This window comes from Nanorana parkeri, unplaced genomic scaffold (genome assembly GCF_000935625.1).
Source record: "Nanorana parkeri isolate BGI_ZX_2015 unplaced genomic scaffold, ASM93562v1 scaffold22, whole genome shotgun sequence".
In the NCBI taxonomy this organism is placed as follows: Eukaryota; Metazoa; Chordata; class Amphibia; order Anura; family Dicroglossidae; genus Nanorana; species Nanorana parkeri.
In genome coordinates, this window is record NW_017306290.1 from 1,755,102 (window position 1) to 1,777,431 (window position 22,330).

Sequence of the window (22,330 nt, forward strand, 5' to 3'; positions counted from 1 at the left end):
TGTTGTAGCGCCGACTCGCATGTGTGATGATGCTAGGAGCAGGGAATCGGGAGATGCACACTCCCTGACCGGACATTCGGGGAAGCAGCAGCAGTGAAAAGGAAAGAAAATGTGAGTGTTCAGCAACATTGTGAAGCATCATCATCATTTGCAAGGGATTAATAGGGCAGGAGGGATGTATCTGTAAAAAAAAACGGCTGAGGCTTTAGTTCTACTTTAACACTTCTATTCACTGAATTTTAACATAACTAGAGGCTGTGAGGCTCATTCACAATCCTCTGGTTGCCAGCACAGAAAAATGCATTACACACAAAAAAAGTTCCTAAATGATTTAGGTTCACAGACGGGAAATGCTGTGCATTCTAGTTCATTTGATGTCAACAAAGCCAATGTACATCTTTCACTTTAATAGCAGCTGCATGATTCGGCAAGACTTCAGCTTTCAGCTAATAAATAATTCCTAGGTTATCTTATTCCTGAATCCTCAGTTGTGAACTAGGAGTATGTTGTATGTGCTGATAAGAAACAGCATAACACACAGAAGTCTAGCTGACTGCTTCATTAGAGCTGTATTACCCTACACAAAGATCATTGCATTCTGTTTGTTATTTGTCCCTAAGGACAGGAAAACATCTTGCTAACAAGCCCAGTGAATCCTTCATCTGCTATTATGTAAATCATCGCTTGCACAATAACCAATGAGTTTTGATTAACCTCGAAAAATGAACAGTAAGAGCCAACGGAGAAGCCACAGGGTTAACATTAGTCTCCACTGCAACTGAGCCCAGGGCCCTTGGGCAACTATTGGGGGCCCAAACAGAGGTGTCTTTAAACTCCCAGGTTCGATGACCCCCCTTACCAGTGATATAACTGCCGAGCTTACACGTAAAATCTGTTGCAGAGAGCTGTAATCAGCTGTCTGGTTGGAAATGTCTTCTGTTATCAAGATTGCAAGAAGGCTTCTAGGGTGAGAGATGTTAGCCACCAGACAGGTTTCTAGTATTGCAGGCTCTTTGTTATGAAACTTCCAGCATACAGATACCATGCTAAATATGCTTTAGCTTTCATCTCAATAGACATTGCATAAGCCAGGGTTTTAATTTAACCAAATTCATGTCATTGAAATTTATTTTGTATATTTCTTAGCCATAAAATGGAGACATACTATGAAAAAAATAACAGGGAGGCAGCAGGGGAGGCTAAGGACAAGGGAGAAAAAACACAGTCCAATGCCAGCTATAAAGTAGTATGTTTTTCATTTAAAAAAATCATTAAATGTATTTTTAAATGAGACTAATATAAATACCTAAATTTCTTATATTAGCCTCCAGTAATCCTTGTACATTAGCCAAACAGGGCTAGATACATGCAAATATTACTGCAAGGAACATGCTGACAGTAGGGGAGAGTGGTGACCTAATCAGTCTGCTGCTGCTCCATCATTGTCCATTTGCAAGCTGGAGCAGGGGCATGGTCTAGTTGTATTTACTAAATGCAATAAAGAAAAATTTGATCACCTGGCTGTGCTGTCTGGCCGTCTCAAGACTGACTGGAGAAAATTACATACAATTCCCATATAAGTATAGTTTTGTTTAATGCGCATTCTTGGCATGCCTCCATGCTGGGATGAATGAATTCTTGTCAGCATGTTACATCCTCCCGGGTTGGCTAGTCAAGTTCACCGAAGATACTGAACGCAGAAGATTAGAGGGGTTATTCACTAAGGAGGCGCAGGATATGGTTGTAGCTTTGGCTAATCCTTCGGCTCACTTAGGCTGCTGGAGCAGTTGAGCCAAACCGAAGGGCTGCTCTACAGGCTATTCACAATAGCCTGCACACCCGCCCTGAAGAGCTTAGCCGAGCCAAACGCAGCCGAAGCGGACCGCTCTCCATTCAAATGTAAACAAAGGAAAACAAACGGCGTGGGGTACCCCTCCCGATCCAGTTAGGTAAGTTAGGAGGGACCCCCAAGTTAAAAATAAAAAAAGTGCGTGGGATTCCCCCCAAAAGTCATAACAGGCCCTTTAGGTCTGGTAGGAGTTTAAGGGGGAACTCCACCCCAAAAAATGGGGGGGGGGGGGTGGGGGGGATTGGGAGTGTGCTTTTCCAAGGGTCCCCCTGGAAAGCACCTTGTCTCTATGCCGATGAGGACAAGGGCCTCTTCTGCCACAACCCTGACCCCCTTTAATAAAGGTCACCCAGATGCTGCCACTCCGACTTATGAATGAGTAAGGGGTACTTGTACCCCTACTGATTCACTGAAGGGTTAAATATGAGAATAGGGACTAACGGCAGTTAGTGAACTGCCGGAGGTTTGGCTGAGCCGATCCAGATGTTCTTTACTTCAGCTCAGTCGAAAATGCTGAGCATGTTCGGCTGAACCGGAAGAAGCCTTAGCCAGCTGATGTACAGCTGAAATGAACCATACTCGGCTGAAGTGAATAGCTGAACGGCATTCGCTCCTTTCACTTCGGCTCGGTTAGTCACTCGGGTGCCTTTGGCAGCTTAGTGAATAACCCCTTAGGTGTTGGTGTCATCAAAGCATCAAGATGAAGGGGAAGCTAGTATAGGGGATTTTATTTCTGCTTTAAAGTTGGACAAAAGTTACTCTGTGGCTTCATATGGTGCCCAATATCCAGGGTGGTTAGTTTAGTCTTAAAGTGTATGTAAACATCTATTTGTGCCCTTTTGGTATTTGAAATATACAGTTGAAAGCATTTTGTTATATCGGTTTGATAAGGGAAAAACAAGATCTGTTAATCCTGTCAGAATTCTTGATTTCTGTACTCCTATTTTAGGGGGTCAACACTGCTCCTTTACAAATACAGTACAGTGAGTGAGCATTGTAACTCTAGGATAGGAAGTGTGTTATTGGCAGAATCACCAGGTTAAAATAAAGGAAAAAAGGTGATGCAGCTACCACATCAAAAGACTGGTAAGCTGCAATATGTAATAGGTTTGTCCTTGAGTTTAAATACTCTTGAACCATATAAGGGACACAAATAAAACAGGTTGTTTTTTTTTACTCATATACTACTTTATAGCTGGCAGTGGCATAAGTAAAGGGTGCATGTTGCAGAGGAAGGAAAGCAGCATTCCTGTTTCTCCGGCTAGCAGGCTAGACATCATCTTTTCATAGGACCTAAGTGAAGGGGAGTTACAAAGTTCTCTAGAAGAGTGATTAGATTCAGCAATACAAAAGATGAAATAACATAAATTAGAAGGTGACAGTCTGACTTTACCAGGCTCGTCACAGAGAGAAAGCTGCAAAATAAAGATTTAATACAGAAATGTAAAACATGTTTTAATGATCACTCGATAACAGTTTTACCTAGTGCCAATGCTTAAGTTGTCTTTATAAAACCTAGAGCTGGGGCATTCTTCCTGTGTTGCCACTGGTCATTCTTCTGTTACCTTTCCCACCCTAACATGTCCCATACTTCAGCTCTACCCCCTCTCCCACAAGTCATAGGTCCTGCTTCATTTAAAATTGAGTATAGAGTGGATAAGCACTTTCTCTCAAGGCACTTTTGCCCCCCTCAATCTACTAATCAGAACCAACATTTAAGGAATTTATTTATTTTTTGTATTTCTGTAGCACTGACAATTAATGCAAGGCTTTACATTCACCTCGGTCCCTGCCCTCAAGGAGCTTACAATCTAAGGTCCCTATCTTAGATGCATACATACAGGGCCAATTTAGACAGGAGCCAATTAACCTTCCAGCATGTCTTTGGAGTGTGGGCGGAAACCAGAGTACCCAGAGAAACCCCACGCGAGCACATGGAGAACATACAAATTTCTTACAGATAAAGTCCTGACTGGGATTTGAGCCAGGGACCCCCAGTGCTGCAAGGCAGAAGTGCTAACCACTACACCATTACCTAATGATAATTCTGTTGTCATAGAAAGGGAAAGTGTGACTTGTTAGACCTATGAAAGGAAAGAAAGGCTCTGTGGAGGCTGGATGTGTAAAGAACTCCCTTTGCCTCTACAACTGACCACACAACTAAGGGGGTTTCCCTGAATACTGCCCAAGTTATATACCAGCAATATTAGTTTTGTCATGTACACTTGTTTGTATATACTGTGTATAAATGATGAACTTGAAATTAATTTTTTCATCTGAATTTTCGTCAAGAATGTGTATGTTAATTCTGCAGGGGGAGGCGGAAAAGGAAAGGCATAAGCATGGGTCAGTGATATCTGCCATGCGTGAAGAAGAGAGGTTGAAGATGGACAAAGTAGCACGAGATCTTGAACTAAAATGGACCGAGACCCTCAGGTATTGTTGGAAATATATTCTTGATGAAGAAGGTACACAAACATGAACTCTGGTATTCGGTATGTATATCATCCCTTTCTTTGAACGTAGGCAAGAATGCAGTAAACTACGAGAAGAACTGAGGATACAACATGATGAAGAAAAGAAGGCTGCAATGGCTCAGCTCCAGCAACTGAAGGAACGAGAAATAAATACAGCAAAGGACAGCTGGCAGAAGAAAGTAGAGGACCTTCTAGACCAGGTACCACATATCTGCGTGGTTTAGTGTGAAGTGCATGAAGTACAGTCATAGAAAAAGAAGCTGTTATGCCTGGGAAATAATTTTATTCACCAAGTAAATATTTTTCGTTACTTTGTACTAGCCTCAGTAAATATATTTATTGTATTGTATACTGACAGCTATAACCGATCTGGGAACAGTTATTTCATTGTGCACAAACAGTCCACTGTATGCAATGGTCTTGAGCAGATTGATGACTAACGATATTTAGTGATACAGAAATACAGAAATGTTGGTCATTCTTGGCAACTAATATTGTATGGTAGATAGAAAAAAACTGCGCTAGGAATCAAATAACACTCTAAGAGCAGCTGTGCTTAATAGGTGAGTACACCCAAAATAGGAAAAAAGAAAGAAAATAGCACTGCGCTTCAAACTCAATAATTATATTCCTAAAATGTGAGAAAAATAGTATGAAATGTGAAATTGTCACAACGTGATAAACAATTTTGTGTTATACACAACACCTGTGTTGCACAATGCCTGTGCTGATGATAGTAAGAAAAAGCTCTAGGTCTAATGGTCTAGACACTATAAACCATAATAAACATGGGGGGAGAAACGTGCTAGTACATCTCATAAAATGTGTACATATAGAAAATCCTGTGTTAAATCTTACGAGTGATGTACAACTCCCTCATTAATCTACATAACCACAATTTCTCTTGTGCTCAGAGAGACAGAAAAAGGCTTCCCATAGTGTAGTATGTCAGAAAAAAATTATTTAAAACGATTAAAATGCACTTACAATTAAAATAAGGCAATTGCACATGGATTGTGTACACTGGAGCTCCTGTCTCTATGATTGCAATGCTCGCATAGATCCGCCCACCTGATGCATTTCGTCACTATTGACTTCCTCTGAGGCGACGGTCTGCATTTTTTCTTTTTTTTTTCTTCTTTTTTTTAACTAATATTGTATACCTTTCCTGGATGCCTTATGACTAATGAATGCATATGTCTGTTTTAATTCTCTGAATGAATGCATGTTTACACTTTTGAGCATTTTGCACTTATGGCCTAGAATCCATTGTGTATGTGCTGCAGCTAAATGAAAGTCATCAAATGTATACTGTATGTGCAATTTCTGGTTCTTTTCCTAGGCTTCTTTGTGTTAGGTTTGTTCCATGTTACAATCACATCGGTTTTTGTTGTTTTTTTTACCTCTGATGTCTTAATAAGACACAAATTACATGTGGTTCAGTAAGGCTGGATTAAACTCAGAATATTTATTAGAATATTTGATTAAAATATCAAAAAATATTTCTTATATTTTAAAGCTAACCATCATGCCTTTTTACCTCTCTCCTTTGCACCATAACATGCTTAAAAAAAGTCTAACAGGTTCCTCAATCCTTCCAGCGTGGATAGACGAATCTCCCACTGCCAGCTATTGTATTCAGCAGCCGCTGCAGTCGTTGTGTTGACCTATTTCAATTGCTTTTGTTTAATTTGTTCACCGCAAACAGTTAAAGTCAGTAAATTTTGCCAGTAAACCTGATTTGCAATGGGGGTTGAATATCTTTGATTACAACTGCATATGGTGACCTGCAGGGCCGGATTTCCCACTAGGCCAACTGAGGCCCAGCCTCGGGGCAGCAGGGAGTAGAGGGGCAGCAGAGGTGTGGAATTCCTATCTCCCGACGCCTGGGACATGTAGTTCCGGGCGCCAGGCGGGTAGTTGTTTTCTACATTTAGCCCTGCTTTGGACAAACAGGGCTAAATGTAGAGCGGGAGGGCCGCCGCTCGTTCTAAAAAAGTTGTTGTTTTTTTAAAGAAAAAAAAATCCAAACCAACCTTGCCTCCCCGCCATCTGGGGGAAATTTGGCAGAGAGGGGGGCACATTAAGGAACCTGGCCTTGGGGCAGCAGAGAGAGTAAATCCGGCCCTGGTGGCCTGTGCAGAATTTTAGTAGGGTCTCCAATCCTGGTGCCATAATATGGCCCATTTGTAATCAGAAGCAGAAAGCGTCATGTTACAAGAGTGGTACCATGCTACCAGAGTAATGTAATCTTCCAACGGTGCTGCCAGGACTATGTAATGTTGCTAGTTTGATGCCATGTTACAAGCAGGCGTACCAGTGTCATGAAATTAACTTTTAAATATTTTCTTATTTCCTGCTACATCATTTAGAGACCTGACAGAGATCTGCTGTTTGACAACCACTTTTTATTACAAACACAGCATGAATAATGATATTATCAAATGACCAGTTATAATGACAGAGTACAAGTGAAATTAAGCAAATAATATATCAGTTAATCAGCTCTAATAAAATTAACCAACAGTACTTAGCTTCATTTCTGCTGCTGCCATGGCTGCGATGACAAAGTGATTAGGAGAGGGTCAGCGAGCAAAGGAACAGCTGGAGTTATTGGAAATCTAACTTTATACACCCTCTATAGAATGGTGTCCTGTGCTCCATATAGGTAGCATATATCAGCTTTGCTGAAATTCAGGATTTTGTTTCTTTTCATAATCCGTAGAAGATAAAAGAAGTTAGTAAACGCTACTTCTTTCACTCGGTATCGTAGGCTAAGTGATGAGAATCTTTAATTTTCTCCTTTCAGACTGAACAGCTTTTTAATTGATTCCTGCGCTACAATATTTATTGTAAGCAAATGGAAAACTACAAAGACAACATTCTCAATTTTATGATTGAAATGTATTATGTGTTGGAGATTACAGTGAAAAAGTACTTTGCAGTCATAGCAACGCATGAATAGATTAACCTAATTTAAATGCACGATTACATCATGCTCGGCTAAAAATATAAAATTTTGGCCAGACGTGTGAAAGAGCTGGAATACTTCTAGCCAGCAATATCGTCAGCTAAAATCAGAGCTGTACAGTGAGCTAAGTTGTCAAAAGAAAATCTTGGATGGGAAATTTATTTTAGTGTCTTGTAACAATCACAAGCCATTCTACCATTTCTTTCCCATTTAAAAATAAAGCAATGCATTCAAAAGTGCAATATTCTCATTACCCAACTTGTTGAACAATAATGTCATTATACTTACGCTGCTCTAAAAATATAAAAGTAAGGTGGAGCAAAGTGAGGCTGTTGCCTATAGGAACCAATCCCAGTTTCCTTTTTTTCCCCAGTGCAAATTATAGAGTGAAATCTGTTGGCAATTGGCACATTTTCCTTTATTCCTGTTCCTCCTGTGGTTTATTATCAGTATTATTCTGATTAATTTTATAATGCAATTTGTACTACCTTCTTCAGTAAGCTTAAAGTGTATTTAAAGGCAAACATTTATCTTTTTTTCATTTTAGATGGTATAGGAAAGGGTTAGCAAAATATTAAGTTTGTATTGCTGTGTTCCCATTGGGTCGATTCTTCCTCTTAATTTGTCCTAGAAACCATTTCTACCAGGACTAAAAGTTGTGGAAAATCCAAATTTTGTTTTGTCACAAGCACAGGAATGGAGACAGAATCTTCCTAGTTTACAGTTTCAACTGTTTAGAGATTAACCCAACTTTCTGTTTTGTCTCTAAGACAGAAAGTGAACGAAACTCTCCCCAAAAGGACACAACAAAAAAACCTCTCAAACTTAAAGGGTTATTAAACCCTCCTTTTTTTGCATATATGTACTGCTAGCAAGCAGTACATATATGCAAAAAGTGTAAAAAAACAAAAAGCTTTAAAAGAGGTTAATACTCACCTGTGTCTTTGCTGCGCGCTCCCGTCCGAAAAATTTGATAATTCTCGGGCGAGCAAAACAAACGACATGCGCCCGCCCCAATTCTCGGGCGGGCGCATGCGCAGTTCGGATTTTCGGCCGGGAGACGAGGAGAGACACAAGGTAAGTATATGGACGCGTGCACCCGCATGCAGACACCGTGGGTCAGGAAGTGCCAGCAAGGACAGAGGAGTCATCGCTGGATCGGAGACAGATGGAGGGACAGATGAAAAGGACATGAAAGAAGAAGAAGATCGGATTAAGAATCATCATTTAAGGTAAGTGCTTTAATTAACATTGGGGGGCGAGAAAAATATTTTTGACTTTAATGTCACTTTAATTACCCAATATTTACTGAAATGTTCCTGTCCTTACATATCTCCATGGCATAACATATGGGTTGACGACTCCTCCTGCTCAACCCTCAGGGACATTTATAAATCTGAGTCCCACCCTAGCAGGAGCGTTCCATAATTAGATACTCTGGGTGGGCTCATGCGATGCCATGAAGATAGGTCAGAAAAGGTAAATTACGGTAAGTATTGGTAATCAATATTCCATTTTCATGTCCATGACACCACACATGGGAAATAACTACCACAAACTGGTGGGCTACAACAGTTTTAATCTGTCTTAGAAGCAGCAGATAATACAATAGAAGCAAATGTAGCCAATCTATACAGAAGTGGGACAGAAGCGTGTTAGAAGTTGACAAAATTGTCTTCATACAGATCGTTCTGATTAAAACCATCTGTGTTGCAGCCTATGACATGAATATGCTGCACATGGATTGTGCAGTTATCCCTTCTGGTGTCAAAAGAACTACTTTACTCCTGATTCTTTTCTAGGCATCACAATCAGCAGTTCTGACACTTTTAACTTTGCAGCCTAAGGATAGACTTTCAGTATTCTGCCTTCATCTGGTGGATAACCTTATGTGTCCTGTGGTATAGTAAAAGTGGGTAGGCTTGTTCCTGACAGAAATGGAACCTGAATAGACATGTGCACCAGCAAAAAAATTGTTTAGTTTAGTTTAGTTTTGAAACAAAAAATAATAATTCGTTTAGTTTCGTTTTTCGGATTCGGATTATGGATGAAATTCGTTGTTGGACGAATTTCATTCCAGCAAAATGACATTAGGGGGGCAAAAAAATGACTTTTTTTTATTTTAGTCTGCAGAAGATGAGAAAAAAAAAAAAGCCTGAGGTTCCCCCCCAATTCATACCAGACCCTTTAGGTCTGGTAGGAATGTTAGGAGAATGCCAATTCAAAAGCAAAGAAAAAAAAACCGTTATCTATTACTATCCCCATCCTGGATTAGAACCTGCGACCTTGCCAATGGGAAACCTGTACGTTAACCACTACACTATTGACTCTGAACTTTTAACTATAGTAGCATTTGATATGTATGAATGCAATATGTAGCATTTGACAGCTGAGAATATCAAATGGGCGGAGCGAGCCGTGACGTCATGGCTCGCTCCGCCCATCTGTTGACATTCAGACTGAAGAATGTAATTTATTTGCAGCTAGTTTTCGTCGGGATCGGACGGGCGTCCTGCGGCGGGACTTTTTTTATTTCGGCAGGTCGGAACACTTTTTTTTGTGTTTAAAAATTTGTTTAGTTTCGTTTCGTAACAAAGAAAAAAAATGTGTTTAGTTTAGTTTTTCGGATTCGGATTATGGACGAAATTCGTTGTTGGATGAATTTCGTTGCAGCAAAATGACATTAGGGGGGAAAAAATGACTTTTTTTTTTTTACAGTCTGCAGAAGATGAAAAAAAAAAAGCCTGAGGTTCCCCCCAATTCATACCAGACCCTTTAGGTCTGGTAGGAATGTTAGGAGAATGCCAATTCAAAAGCAAAGAGAAAAAAAAAACATTATCCATTACTCGCCCTGCCCTGGATTAGAACCTGCGACCTTGACAATGGCAAACCTGTACGCTAACCACCAGACTATTGACTCCGAACCTTTAACCATCATTTTTGTTTTCCTGTGATGAAAACGAAATTCGTCCAATAACAAATTTCGGGAATTTCGGATTCGTTTGCATTCGTCTTAGCTGTAATTCGGAATTCGGATGCATCCGAATCTCCGAATTTCCGAAAATTCGTCCAAAACGAATTTCGGAACGAACCGAATCGCACATGTCTAAACCTGAATGGTACTTTATGTAGAAAGTCCAGCCTTGTCATGAGGATAACAGAAACTGAAGAAAGAGCTAAGCATTCTCCAGTGCTCTAATCTCTGAAACTCCCTAAGCAAGATAATGTGACCAGAAAGGTTGGCCTTTAATGTGAGACTTTGTATACTGCAAGATTCTAGAGGCTGGTCTTCATATGGTATTCTGCACAACCCATTTGGTCAAAGAGTCAGACACTCAGGGGCGAAGCCACTTCTTCCCCATCAATGCAGCAAGCATGGATCTAGCAGAGGTCCTGATCACATCTATTGCTGCCTTACTAATGTAGCTTGAATGCCCGCTGAGTTGCTATTATGCGCTTCTTGCTTTGGTCGACTTGTACCACATCCTTAATGTTCTCTGCCCATAGGGTATATGCCTTCGCCCCTGATGTTGGGGCTTTTGCTGTGCTGCAGGCTCCACTTGAATTTAGGAAGATTTTCTTTAAATCCATCTCAATGCTTCTGTCTAGGACATCTCTGAATGACACTGCATCATCTAGTGGATGTGTCACATATTTAACAAGTTGGATAAGTGAGGCATTGACCCGCAGAGCAGTATCTTGGTGTTTCACCTCGAGAGGATAGAGTTTGCGTAGGCACTTGGGAAGGACTGCTTCTGATTCCACCTTACTCCATTCTTCCCACACCAGACCTTCAATCCCATCTAAAAATAGAAGCGCTGTCATCTTGCTTATTGAGGTGAATGTAAAGCCTTCTCTTGGATAGGGCTTCAACTGTTTCCTACCACTGAAGGGCCTGTTTTACAGCCTTGACATAAGGTTGCACGAGGCTGAAATCTAAGCTACCAAAGGTTTGTTCCTCAAACTCCTCCACGGACAAATTGTCTACACAGTTCATTTTTCACTGATTGAGTTGGAGTAATAGTTGACTGCGAGGTTGCTGGCCCGTCAGGTTGTTTGTCTGAGGTTGCTGGGGCAAGTCTCTCAAATAAGTTGCCTGAATACAGAGACTACCTCTCTGTTAACCTGTTCTTTCTCTCTGGCATGTTCCATATAGGGTTTTATCCTCCAGTGTGGCATTAGGGCAGGCCCAGCAGAATCCTTTCCACAGGTCGTCCATGAAAAGGTGCAGAGTAGCGCGCATGCTGCCCAAATGGAGTTGTGACATTCTGCAATGGTGCCTATGATGCTCTCTACCTGATGGTCTAGAGTGGAGATTTGAGCTGTGGCCAGACCTAGAAGAGCTTAAGGAACAATACAAATAAAAGGAAATAACTAGTATTATTACGTTTTATTGATTTATGAAGTATTATGAAGTTTGCCATCTGTTGCTCCTTACCTTCTCCATTATTACTGGTCTCTGGAAGGTGACTGCTCCATGCTGTGGTAAACAGCAGGTTCTGTGAAGGTCCAGGGTGTCTCAAATAGGAAAGATCTATAGCATCACTGTCAGCTACCAAATGTCCCTGTGTTTACCTTTCTGCTGGGCTCGGTGGCAGGGAGATATCTGCATGACCAGTATGACCCCCTATAATACTGGTACTTATTGCATATACATAGAGTGTCTCCTGACCATACTCTGGCATCACCTGAACCCAAGGATTGCCCAATTCTTTCTGGTTGGATCAAAAGCTACCTCATATACATTGTGCCTTCTAACACCTGCAGCAGATGATCCACGTGGCTGGACCGACAAGAGAGCCAGTGGCCCCCAGAGAGGATAGGGGTACCCTGGGCTGGCCTAAGGAGACACAGGCCAAAAACTCCACTAGCATCCACAAAAGAAGCAAATTCAACTTCAGGAACCTATCGCTGGTGTTCTGTCACTGCAGGTGCCATCTTCTCATGGGCACGCAAGCAGGCATTTAGCTGGTGTTCCATCGAAAGCTCCAACTCGTCGAAATCTCCAACTACCTCACTGCCAGGTACTTGCAAGTTGGAGATTTCGACCAGATGGTGTTAGACTGCAAAACACAAAGACTGACAGAGCTCTGAACAGCTGCGTTTTAACAATATTCAGCAGGTGGCAAACTCGTCGAGCATTCTGAAAACGCTATGCGCACCGCAACTGTACAGAGCTCCAGTCTTTCTGAGCACCGGAAGTGAGGTAGTTGAAGATTTCGATGAGTTGGAGCTTTCGATAGAACACTGGCATAACATTCACTATGGGCGCACAAGCAGGCACTTACTTGGCACAACGCTCATTGGAGCTATAGCAATTCCCTATCGTTGGCATTTTTATTTGTCATGACATTTTTCTTTCTTTATGCCACATTAACAGATTATTTATCTTGAGCAGGAACAATGTTGATGAATCCTGATAAATAAGGAAAAAGATACTAACTTGATCCTAGTCCTTTCCAGCAGCCCAACATTACCTGCATATTTCTCTAAGAGATAATTCCATGTCACCACCTGGAGTTTTGCATCCCTGGTAAAAGCTGAAGAGCAGACAACTGTAGAAAAGTACACAGTCATCAGACAAGAGAATAGTTGAAAACAGGCAAAAGTCAGGACAAGCTACATTCAGGCAGTTGCATCAGATGCAGATGGCTAAGCCAGGTGGCTGACAAGCAACAGGAATTAGAGAACAGACCAAAGGGTAATCAGAGTATCAGATGGGATTTGAAGAACCAGATGGAGGTCATAAGGACCAGAAATCTTCTGTTACAACATTGTTCCAGAGCACCGAAATCCTTGTATATACAGATATGTAATGTCACAGGCTCTTGGGCTGCAATACATTATTTCAACATGTAGATGCCATCAGGAAAAACTTATAAAGCATATACAACCACAAATGAGAAAGCATAAGGTGAAGTGTAGGTTAACTGTCACTTTTCAGGGGGTTAACGGTAAGAGTTTTAGGCTGGTTTCACACATATGCCTTGCGGGAACATGCATGTTCAAATGTACGGTACCTCAACACACGTACCAAAGTTCGTTAAAGTGCCATTCATGTTGAATGGCACTCTAACCCACTTCACTACTGCACCTGCAGACTATTGTGTATTGCTGTGCACTGCGTTGAAGGTTCTTGGCTGCAGGTAGGAGGTTTTATTGCCAAAAACAATGTACTGCCAGTTTCTTACATCTAAAACCTTTCACTCACACAAATGTTTCTGCATGTTTGGACATTCCACAATAAAGAAAACCCTTTAAAATAAAAGGTACATTTTAGAATCCAGACTGAAGTATTCTTTCAGAAGGCAATCTAATTGCATGTTAACATATTCTGCTTTTTTACAAGTACATAGCTTTGATTTTTTTTTTTTTACACAGAGCCGTCAGTCTTTTTTTAGTGCATTGAAAATACAAGAATACCAAAGCCACAAGAAAATTGTGCTGTAGAAGCGTTTAATACACACAGCAGAGCGTAATAATTATGTGATGCTGATCACAATCTGGTCTAGCTAAAGAAAACCATGTAGAATTAGCAAACAGAACCATTTGTTTATCAAACTACTAACAGACTCAAGTCCTTTTTAAACGAAGTAGTTGAGTATCAGAAAGATGTAGAACCACAAATAACATCAAGCCAAACATGATTTTCTATAACTGGCAAAAAAATAAATCACATCATTTGTTTGCAACCAGTGCAACACTAGGGGCTTTCTGTACACTGTGTACAGGCCACCCCCAGAAATGTAATTCTCTCCCGGCAGGATTGGATTTCTTCCTTTTCCAGAAGAATGCACAGAGCTCGAGATAATATTTCAGGCATCTCCTACAATGTTCTTGGGTTCCCTCTTGAAGACACTCCAACCTAAGGGCTTGGGTTCGATGGCCAAATGCAGCATGACTTTGACATCAGTTTCAGACACTTTGGACATCATTCAGAATTTATGCTGCCAGAAGGGAACTCACAGAATTGCAAGTTTCAAGGCTAATTCACACCAGATGCAGTTGTGATGCAGTCCATTCAGTTTGGCAGCTGCATCCAAAATGCATCATAATGCTTTCCTATGGGATTTCTGGTGCTCTGTTCACACCAGTGCAGTCTGATCCGATGCACAGAAAAAATACTGCTTGCCTTATTTTAGATGCATTGGATTGCAACGCAGCAAAAAAAGACAGGCAAATTCACTGGAACTCACCTGCAATCCCATTTGAAGCAACAAAAAAAACTGTAAAATTGTGATAAAATCACGGTAAAATGTATCGCATTGCAGCTGCCAAGCGTACGCAGTTCTGGTGTAAACTAGCCCTTAGACCTTGCCTGGGCAAAAATCCAAATAGTTCACTTGCTCAGGTATATTGTATAAGACAGGGGTAGCCAAACTTAGGCCCTCCAGGTATGGTGAAACTACAAATCCCATAAGCCATTGCAACACTCTGACAGCCACAGGTATGGCTTCATGATGCATGATGGAAGTTGTAGTTTCATCACAGCTGGAGGGCCGAAGTTTGGCTACCTCTGGTGTAAGAGGCAAAGGAAAACAGACATCACTAAGGGATCCTTGGCGTGTTTCGCACAAAAGGGTTAAAAGGTTTTGTCAAGAGGTACACTTAATTGAAACTGCTTCCACAGCCTTTTGGACATATTATACATGGCCTGTCTGTCAGCAGCCGCTTCTCTAAGCTTTTGCAGGTTCGTATGCATTGCTTTTGTCATATTGTTTTTTCCCACTTATCCTCTGTTGTTACCATCTTGATCTTTCCAAATAGTAATGTAATCTCCATTAAAGCATACCTTTAACCCTTTCACTAAAAATCACATCAGCATGTAGCTCTACTAATTTAAAATTGTCTTACATTCATTAGTTAAACAAACTTGTTTTTCATTTACTTACAAATAGAGCTCATCTACTTCCTGGCCCAGTTTTGGCACAAATTCTATAATGTGCCAAAGCGCTGCATCCTGGGAAGGTTACATCCGCAGAGCATTGCAGGGAAATCTCATCTGTAATCTCATGAGAAAGAAAGGCATTCCCTCCCCTGGGATGATGTGCATGGTCACATGTCCTAGTCACATGTGCGGGAGTTCCAGGAAGTTAAAGGAGAGCTAGTAATCTGCCCTTAGTTAGCATGGCCACTGTCAGAAGACTGGGGAAGAAAAGAGAAATAAGGTATGCAAAGAATACAAAGCCGGCAATTATGTAGAAGTAGGTGTTTGTAGATTGTCATTACTAAACATGTCTAAATGTGTGTTTGTTGTTATTTTAAATATATGGGTAAAGTTCCTCTTTAAGTCATGCTTTGGCATTATATGGCCATGATATTTGAGACTTTCGTAGCCATTGTTATTGTTGCACACCTCCAGCTTCAGAGCTCTGAAGATAGTAAAGCATATTGCATTATTGTGCTTTATAAATGTGCAGAGGTCTTTTTTTCCCCCCTTTTAACAGCAGCTTTTTAAATGATACCCCCCCCCGGGTTTTACTAATCAGTCCTCTCAGGCAGCAGCCCTTGTTTTTTGACTGATGTGTCATTCCAGTCGTCAGCAAGGTACAATATGCATTCATAGGGTTAAGGTTTATCGCAGCAGTTTTTCATTCCTGCGTCTGTTTGCTAGAAATAACCTTTCAGAAAAAAAGCAAATATCTTAAGATGTAGAAAGGCCAAACATGCAAAACAAATAAAGAAATGTTTGCCTTTCCGTATAGTTTACCCAATTCCTTTTTTGAGAATAAATATTTTAAAATAATGATATTTATTCTACAATAAAGAGCAGAACATTATTATTCTAATGGAGTCGTGTGTGTTTTTCACACATTCACTGTCACCTTTATTCTGGGAAACTGCTTTCAGTTTTTGTGTGAACACAGTTAAGTTAAAAAAGTAGACACGCTTTGTATTTTGTTTCTTGACAAAACATTTTTTTCTTTTAGCTGTATCATCACCAGCGGCCTAACTAATAGCAGCCAACACTACTGCTATGGGGCCTGGGGTGGGAGGGGGGCCCACTTGGGAGCTTGTTGAGACAACAAACATTGATAATCACTGTGAATGTTAAGGTAGCTTAGATCCAGTACTGTATATTTAACCCTGATACTCTGAAGTATCCATTCTAGAAGAAATGACTGTGATATGCACATGAGTCTTTGGGATCATGCTTTCTGCTAGTCACAAACTCCCTTTGCTTCCCAACATCTGTGAGAAGATTTATTGCTTACAGAGCTTCTGGCAATCTTGGCAAACTCTCTAATATTAACCTTGTATGCCTAAAGCTGGACTACACTCGCACTGGTAGAAAAAACACTTGATTCCCCCATCCCAATCTCCTCTGCCTGGCTATTCTATTCCAACAGCGGGTGCCCACAGCTGTCAGGATGCCTGAACAGTGATTGAAGCTCACTGGATGCAGTCACTCTTTGGCTGACAATTTTTTCGTCCTGGCTCCCTTGACAAAAAATTATTTGAAAAATCAACTTTTGTGGAACGGAGTGGTGCCAACAGGGTGACACACAGGTAAAATTTCAGCCCAGCCAGCCAGTCTTCCCCAGGCTAAAATAATACCAAAATATCTCCTAAGTTATAGTCATTTGAGATTTGTTATCCTAAAAAACAATCCACAGTTTAAATGAGTTCAAACTCCAGCGTTAATATACAGTATACTGTATATGTATGTGCGTATGTGTGTGTGTGTATGTGTGTGTGTATATATATATATATATTACTGTATATACAACCACAATTCCCCAAAAATTGGGACGCTGTGTAAAATCTACAAAAAAACATAATGCAATGATTTGCAAATCTCATAAACCCAAATATTATTCACAATAGAAAATAGGAAGCATCCAATATTTAAACGTGTAACTGTTCCATTTTAAGAAAAAATAAGGTAATTTTGAAGATAATGGCAGCAACACGTATCAGAAAAGTTGGGACAGGCTAATGTTTACCACGGTGTAGCATCCCCTCTTCTTTTATCAACACTCTGTAAACATCTGGGAACTGAGGAGACCAGTTGCTGGAGTTTAAGGAGAGGAATGTTATCCCATTCTTGCCTGATATAAGATTCTAACTGATTAACAGTCCTGGGTCTTCTTTGTCGTATTTTCCATTTCAAGATGTGCCAAATATTTTCAGTTGGTGAAAGGTCTGGATTGCAGGCAGGCCAGTTAAGCACCCGGACTCTTCTACTACGAAGCCATGCTGTTGTCATAGATGCAGTATATGGTTTAGCATTGTCCTGCTGAAATATGCAAGGCCATCCCTGAAATAGACATTGTCTGGATGGGAGCATATGCTGCTCTAAAGCCTGGATATATCTTCCAGCATTGATGGTGCCTTTCCAGATGCGCAAGCTGACCATATACACTAATGCACCCCCATACCATCAGAGATACAGGCTTTCGAACTTAGCGCTGATAACAAGTTGTAAGGTCCATTCCCTCTTTAGTCTGGAGAACACAGTGCCCATGGTTGCCAAAAAGAATGTAAAATTTTGATTTGTCTGACAACAGAACAGTTTTCCACTTTGCGAAAGTCCATTTTAAATGAGCTTTGGCCCAGAGAAGATGGTGGTGTTTCTGGATCATGTTCATATATGGCTTCTTTGCATGATAGAGCTTTAACTTGCATTTATGGATTGCACAGCAAACTGTGTTCACAGACCATCATTTTTGGAAGTATTTCTGAGCCCATGCTTATTATAATTATAATTAACGACTAACTGCTGTTCCTTATCATTGATGGGTCATAGGTTGTCAGTTATATACTGTAAATATTAAATATGTGATCCATACAGGTTTAGTGTGGTATAGACCACTGTGTCTGTCTTATTATGGACCATCAACTTTAATAATATCCATTTTCAGTCTTGCTCAGTTTTTGTCTTACTTGCATATGTCCTATTTGTGATATCTGGCTGCATGTACAATCGTTTTATATGTTGTCCACATGTTATTTCCTTTTGCTGTGTTGATGTCTGAATGTTTCCGTTTACTGTTGTGATCTTTTCTTCATAGCGGCACTCTCTGGGTGAAGCTTTACATAAATCCATCAGTAATGTAAGTCACCTGTACATACAGTGTTGACATAAACGCATGCTTGCATCATCATGTGCACTGCAGCTTGTCCACAGACTGCTTGCTTTAAATTGCTACATTCATTTACTCGCTACATGCAATAGCACTGGCGTTATTCTGTGTATACTTAAGTATTGGAAATCAATCTCTCTGAAAGTGGATCAGCAGCAGAGGAATCTATTGATTGTACTGCAGTTTACATTAGACATTAGAGTCCTAAATCCTGCTTTGGCAGCTGTAAATTCATTTGCTTTGTGATGTTACAGAAGGCTGGCTGTGTTAAGAGCCTGATAAGAAGCATGCTTTGGATGGCATTTATTTGGTTCTCGTGTGAAATGATCAATATACCGTAGACATCAGTTTTATGGAGCTGTAATGACATGATAATTTCTTTATTGTTCACTAAGGGACACATGAATGTAGTAATTCTTGGACATATTGGTTATACTGCCAGCATCAGGAGGTTTGGACACTGGCAAAGAAAAACCTTTTAAGCCAGTCCCCATGTAACCTTGATTTCAACTGGCATGCCTCAGTTCTTTCCATGTGTCCTAGGAGGTTGAACTAATTTTCCTCAGCTCTGCTAAGGAAAATCCTAACTATATCCCAACTATTCTATATCAATATATTTGGTACTCCACAGATGTTTTTTCTCAAATCAGGTGGATTACTTTGCTGGTTGAACTGGTCTCTTTACAGGTATCCAATTAGGCGTTTCCTCAGCAATAGCTTTGGAGACCTTAACTAAACCCCATTGTTCAGATAACTGTGGGGCTAGCTGGTAATGTGACCATTGGGCACTGGGCTCTGTTTCTGGCACTTTCCAGATCTTTGTGTACTGTGTTAATTAGATGGAGAACACTCTCCAGAGGCGTGGCACAGCCTCCGGTGTGAACTCTCTGTGAGTAAGCCCTGGGATATGGTGAAGTTAGTTGCTTCCCAGATCTTGAGTAGTGGCTGTTGTGGTCTTTGGACCACCTCTTTATGAGTAACCCTCCGACTGGGGAAAAGCTTATTTATTTTGTGCCCAGTTAACTCTGTATTGTGGTGCTTTCCATTCTCTTCTGTGCCGCGCCACAGACTGTTTTCCGGTTTCAGAGCCATGGCACACTTGCTGATGTGGCAGATTCTCTGATCCTTTTCCATCTCATGAGCCTTAAGCACAGCTACCTAAAACTTCTCCTTCGGCAATGGACATTGCATTATGGCACTTTGCAGTGCCTTGTGTGCTTAGTCTGTTAGCCACAGACCATATTTTAGTTTCAGAACCATGGCATAGTCTCTTGTGTGACCAAGTCTTTCTAATCTCATTCTGTATAGAAGTCTCTGTTATGGTTAACATCTTGTTATGTAACCTTTATACAATGGACTCTGTCTTATTACACTTCTCGGTCCCTAGCTTACTGTATTACTATCCTGCAGAGAACAATCCAGTTTTAGAGCCGTAGCACAGCCTGATAATGTGAGCCAGTATCTTACACCTTACTTAATTAATAAGGCAGTTTAAATGCTTGATTTTTACCGAGTACCTGTGGCGTGTGCCCTGATGATCAGGATGTCGGGCAGCGGATCATGACCTGTCACCCGGCTTCCTGATTGCCCGTGAAGCCGGTGTTCTAGCGAAAGAACACCGGCTTTACTTGCAGAGGCTGCCTGGCTTCTTGACCAATCAGGAAGATGGGCGGCAATTCATGAGGTGCTGTCCGGCTTCCTGATTTTTCAGGAAGCCAAGCTGCCTAGCAACAAGTGAAGCCAGCTTCCTAGCCAATCAGGAAGCCGGGCGGCAGGTCATGACCCACCTCACAGCTTCCTGATCTGCTAAGAAGCCGGCTTCACTTGTTGCTGTGCAGCATGGCTTCCTGTCCAATCAGGACGCTGGGAGGCTGGTCATTACGTGCCTCCTGGCTTCCTGATTGGTCAGGAAGCCAGGCTGCCTTGCAACAAGTGAAGCCAGCTTCCTAGCCAATCAGGAAGCCCAGAGGGGGGGGGAAGCCAGTTCCATGCTCCCTCAGCACTGCTGGCTGCATGCTGAATCAGAAGTTTTTTCATACTGTTTTACTGAAATACACATTCGTGGACAAAATATTCTGCCACTTTTAAATGTGAATGTTGCTGGTGAATGTCATTCAATTCAGTGCAGCAATTGAACATGAATTCCCTTAAGGTTTATGAATACACTCCTATTTAGTGTGGGATCTAAGTAGGCATACAATTCTTTTACAGATAATATTACAGATAATATTAGCGTTGAGCACAGGAATGCTTTCATTTGTCTTTCATTAAGGGACACAGGAATATGATAATTCTAAGACCTGATGCTTCCAAAACCATTGACAGCCAGTTACGATATAACCCCACCCCTAGCTGTCATGCCTCAGTTTTTTTCTAGGATCTGGGATTCAGGGGTTGATGATGTTTTCAGCACACAGCTCACAATGCTGCCCTGCTGCAGACACTCCCTGTGGGGCATAGCATGAGTCCAGAGGTTTTCGTGGGTTCAGGTATCAGTCATTTCCTCCTACTGTGGCTGATTCACAAAATCTATGGGTAGTTTCTAACAATTTTTTCCTCTGCTCCTGTCATTTATCAGGTGATCATTCTTAGCTCTCTGGCTAAAGTTTTTCCCCTTCGCTTAACAGCTGTGGACACTTTGCTGGATTGAGGCGGAGCAGGGAACTTGTACTCCAATGTCCTTTATCAGGATGACAGGCCCTGAAAGGAGTTCTCTCTGTAAGGCTCTAGTAACACCGTCAATTGTCCTTGAGGATGACTTTGCTCATTCTGCTGTTTTCTGACGTTGCTGCACCAGTATGGGGTGTTTTCCTCCTATGCCTTTCTATTTTTCTGGGGATGGGGTACTTCTTGCACCCTTTTTTCCCTTTTGTGGGTCAGACATGTTAATGGATTAAAAAACAACAACTGAACTATCCCTTTAAGCTGGTTCCATTGCAGTTGTCACCAACTCCTTAGGTCCTCGATCATCCTCTTAGGATATTATGTTAGTTCTATAACTTGAATCTGCAACGAGATTGGATGGCTATCCTATTGTTTCTTCTTGAAGCCTTCTTCCCTGATGCCTAAGCTCAAAATTTTAAGGCCTTCTGTCAACCTTAGGCCAGCTGGTCTTACCAGTTTTCCCTTAGGGATCTGTTTTGAAGCTCAGAAATCTTCTAGGGGGTTATTCACTATTGAGCCGTAGGATACAGCCGTAGCTTTAGCTCTTTAGCTGAACCGAAGGGCTGCTGTACGGGCTATTCACAATAGTCCCTGTACGGGCTATTCACAAAAGTGACGTCACGGCCGGCTCCGCCTAGTTGTTATTGATTGGCCGGGAACTGCTAGAAGACTCTGGCAGGTGCCGGCCAATAGTGAAACAGTTGGGTGGAGCTAGCTGTCACTGCTAGCTCCGCCCAATTGTAGGGGTGAATGGCAGCGAGTGAGCTGCCGGAGCTTTGGCTCAGCTGATCCAGATGTTGGATCGGCTAAGTCGAAGTCCCTCTGCAGAGCATGTTTGGCTGACCGAAGGCAGCCGATGTACAGCTGATTCCAGCCGATGTACGGCTGAAATCAGCCGTACTGAGCTATAGTGAATAGCCAAATGTCGTTCGGCTCTGTTCACTTCAGCTCTGTTATTCACCCGGCTGCCTTCGGCAGCTTACTGAATAACCCTGCTAGTGTTCCCTGATAATTTTTGCTGTTAGTCTGTTCTACCTGTTAAGGTAGCTATATTACTCCACCTGTCAGTGGTTGCTTTGTCTCACAGTTTCTGCTGGTGTGGACGGCCTATGCCGGCTATGCAAAAATTCAGCCTGATAGCAGTTTAAACCACTATCAGCATACCTGGAAAAATTCTGTAATTTTTAAGAACCCCATTGAAAAATGTAATAACTGTATGTGACTTATACATGTGGTGATATTGTTCAGCACAGGAATGCAGAAAATATTCCAAGGTGTGCTT

The 22,330-nt window shown here is 41.4% G+C and overlaps 1 protein-coding gene across 3 annotated transcripts in view; it reads left to right on the forward strand.

Annotated features, from left to right (window-relative positions):
- The window catches only part of FAM184A (family with sequence similarity 184 member A), a 134,497-nt gene that overhangs the window by 83,272 nt on the left and 28,895 nt on the right, over positions 1 to 22,330 (forward strand). For 2 of the 3 annotated variants that reach the window (XM_018563815.1, XM_018563831.1), the window contains exons 8-9: positions 4,164 to 4,285; positions 4,376 to 4,526. In XM_018563815.1, the coding sequence (XP_018419317.1) occupies positions 4,164 to 4,285; positions 4,376 to 4,526 (273 nt within the window). Of the gene's footprint in view, positions 1 to 4,163; positions 4,286 to 4,375; positions 4,527 to 18,312; positions 18,355 to 22,330 lie in introns of all 3 variants that reach the window. The other variant, XM_018563824.1, reaches the window with a different exon arrangement.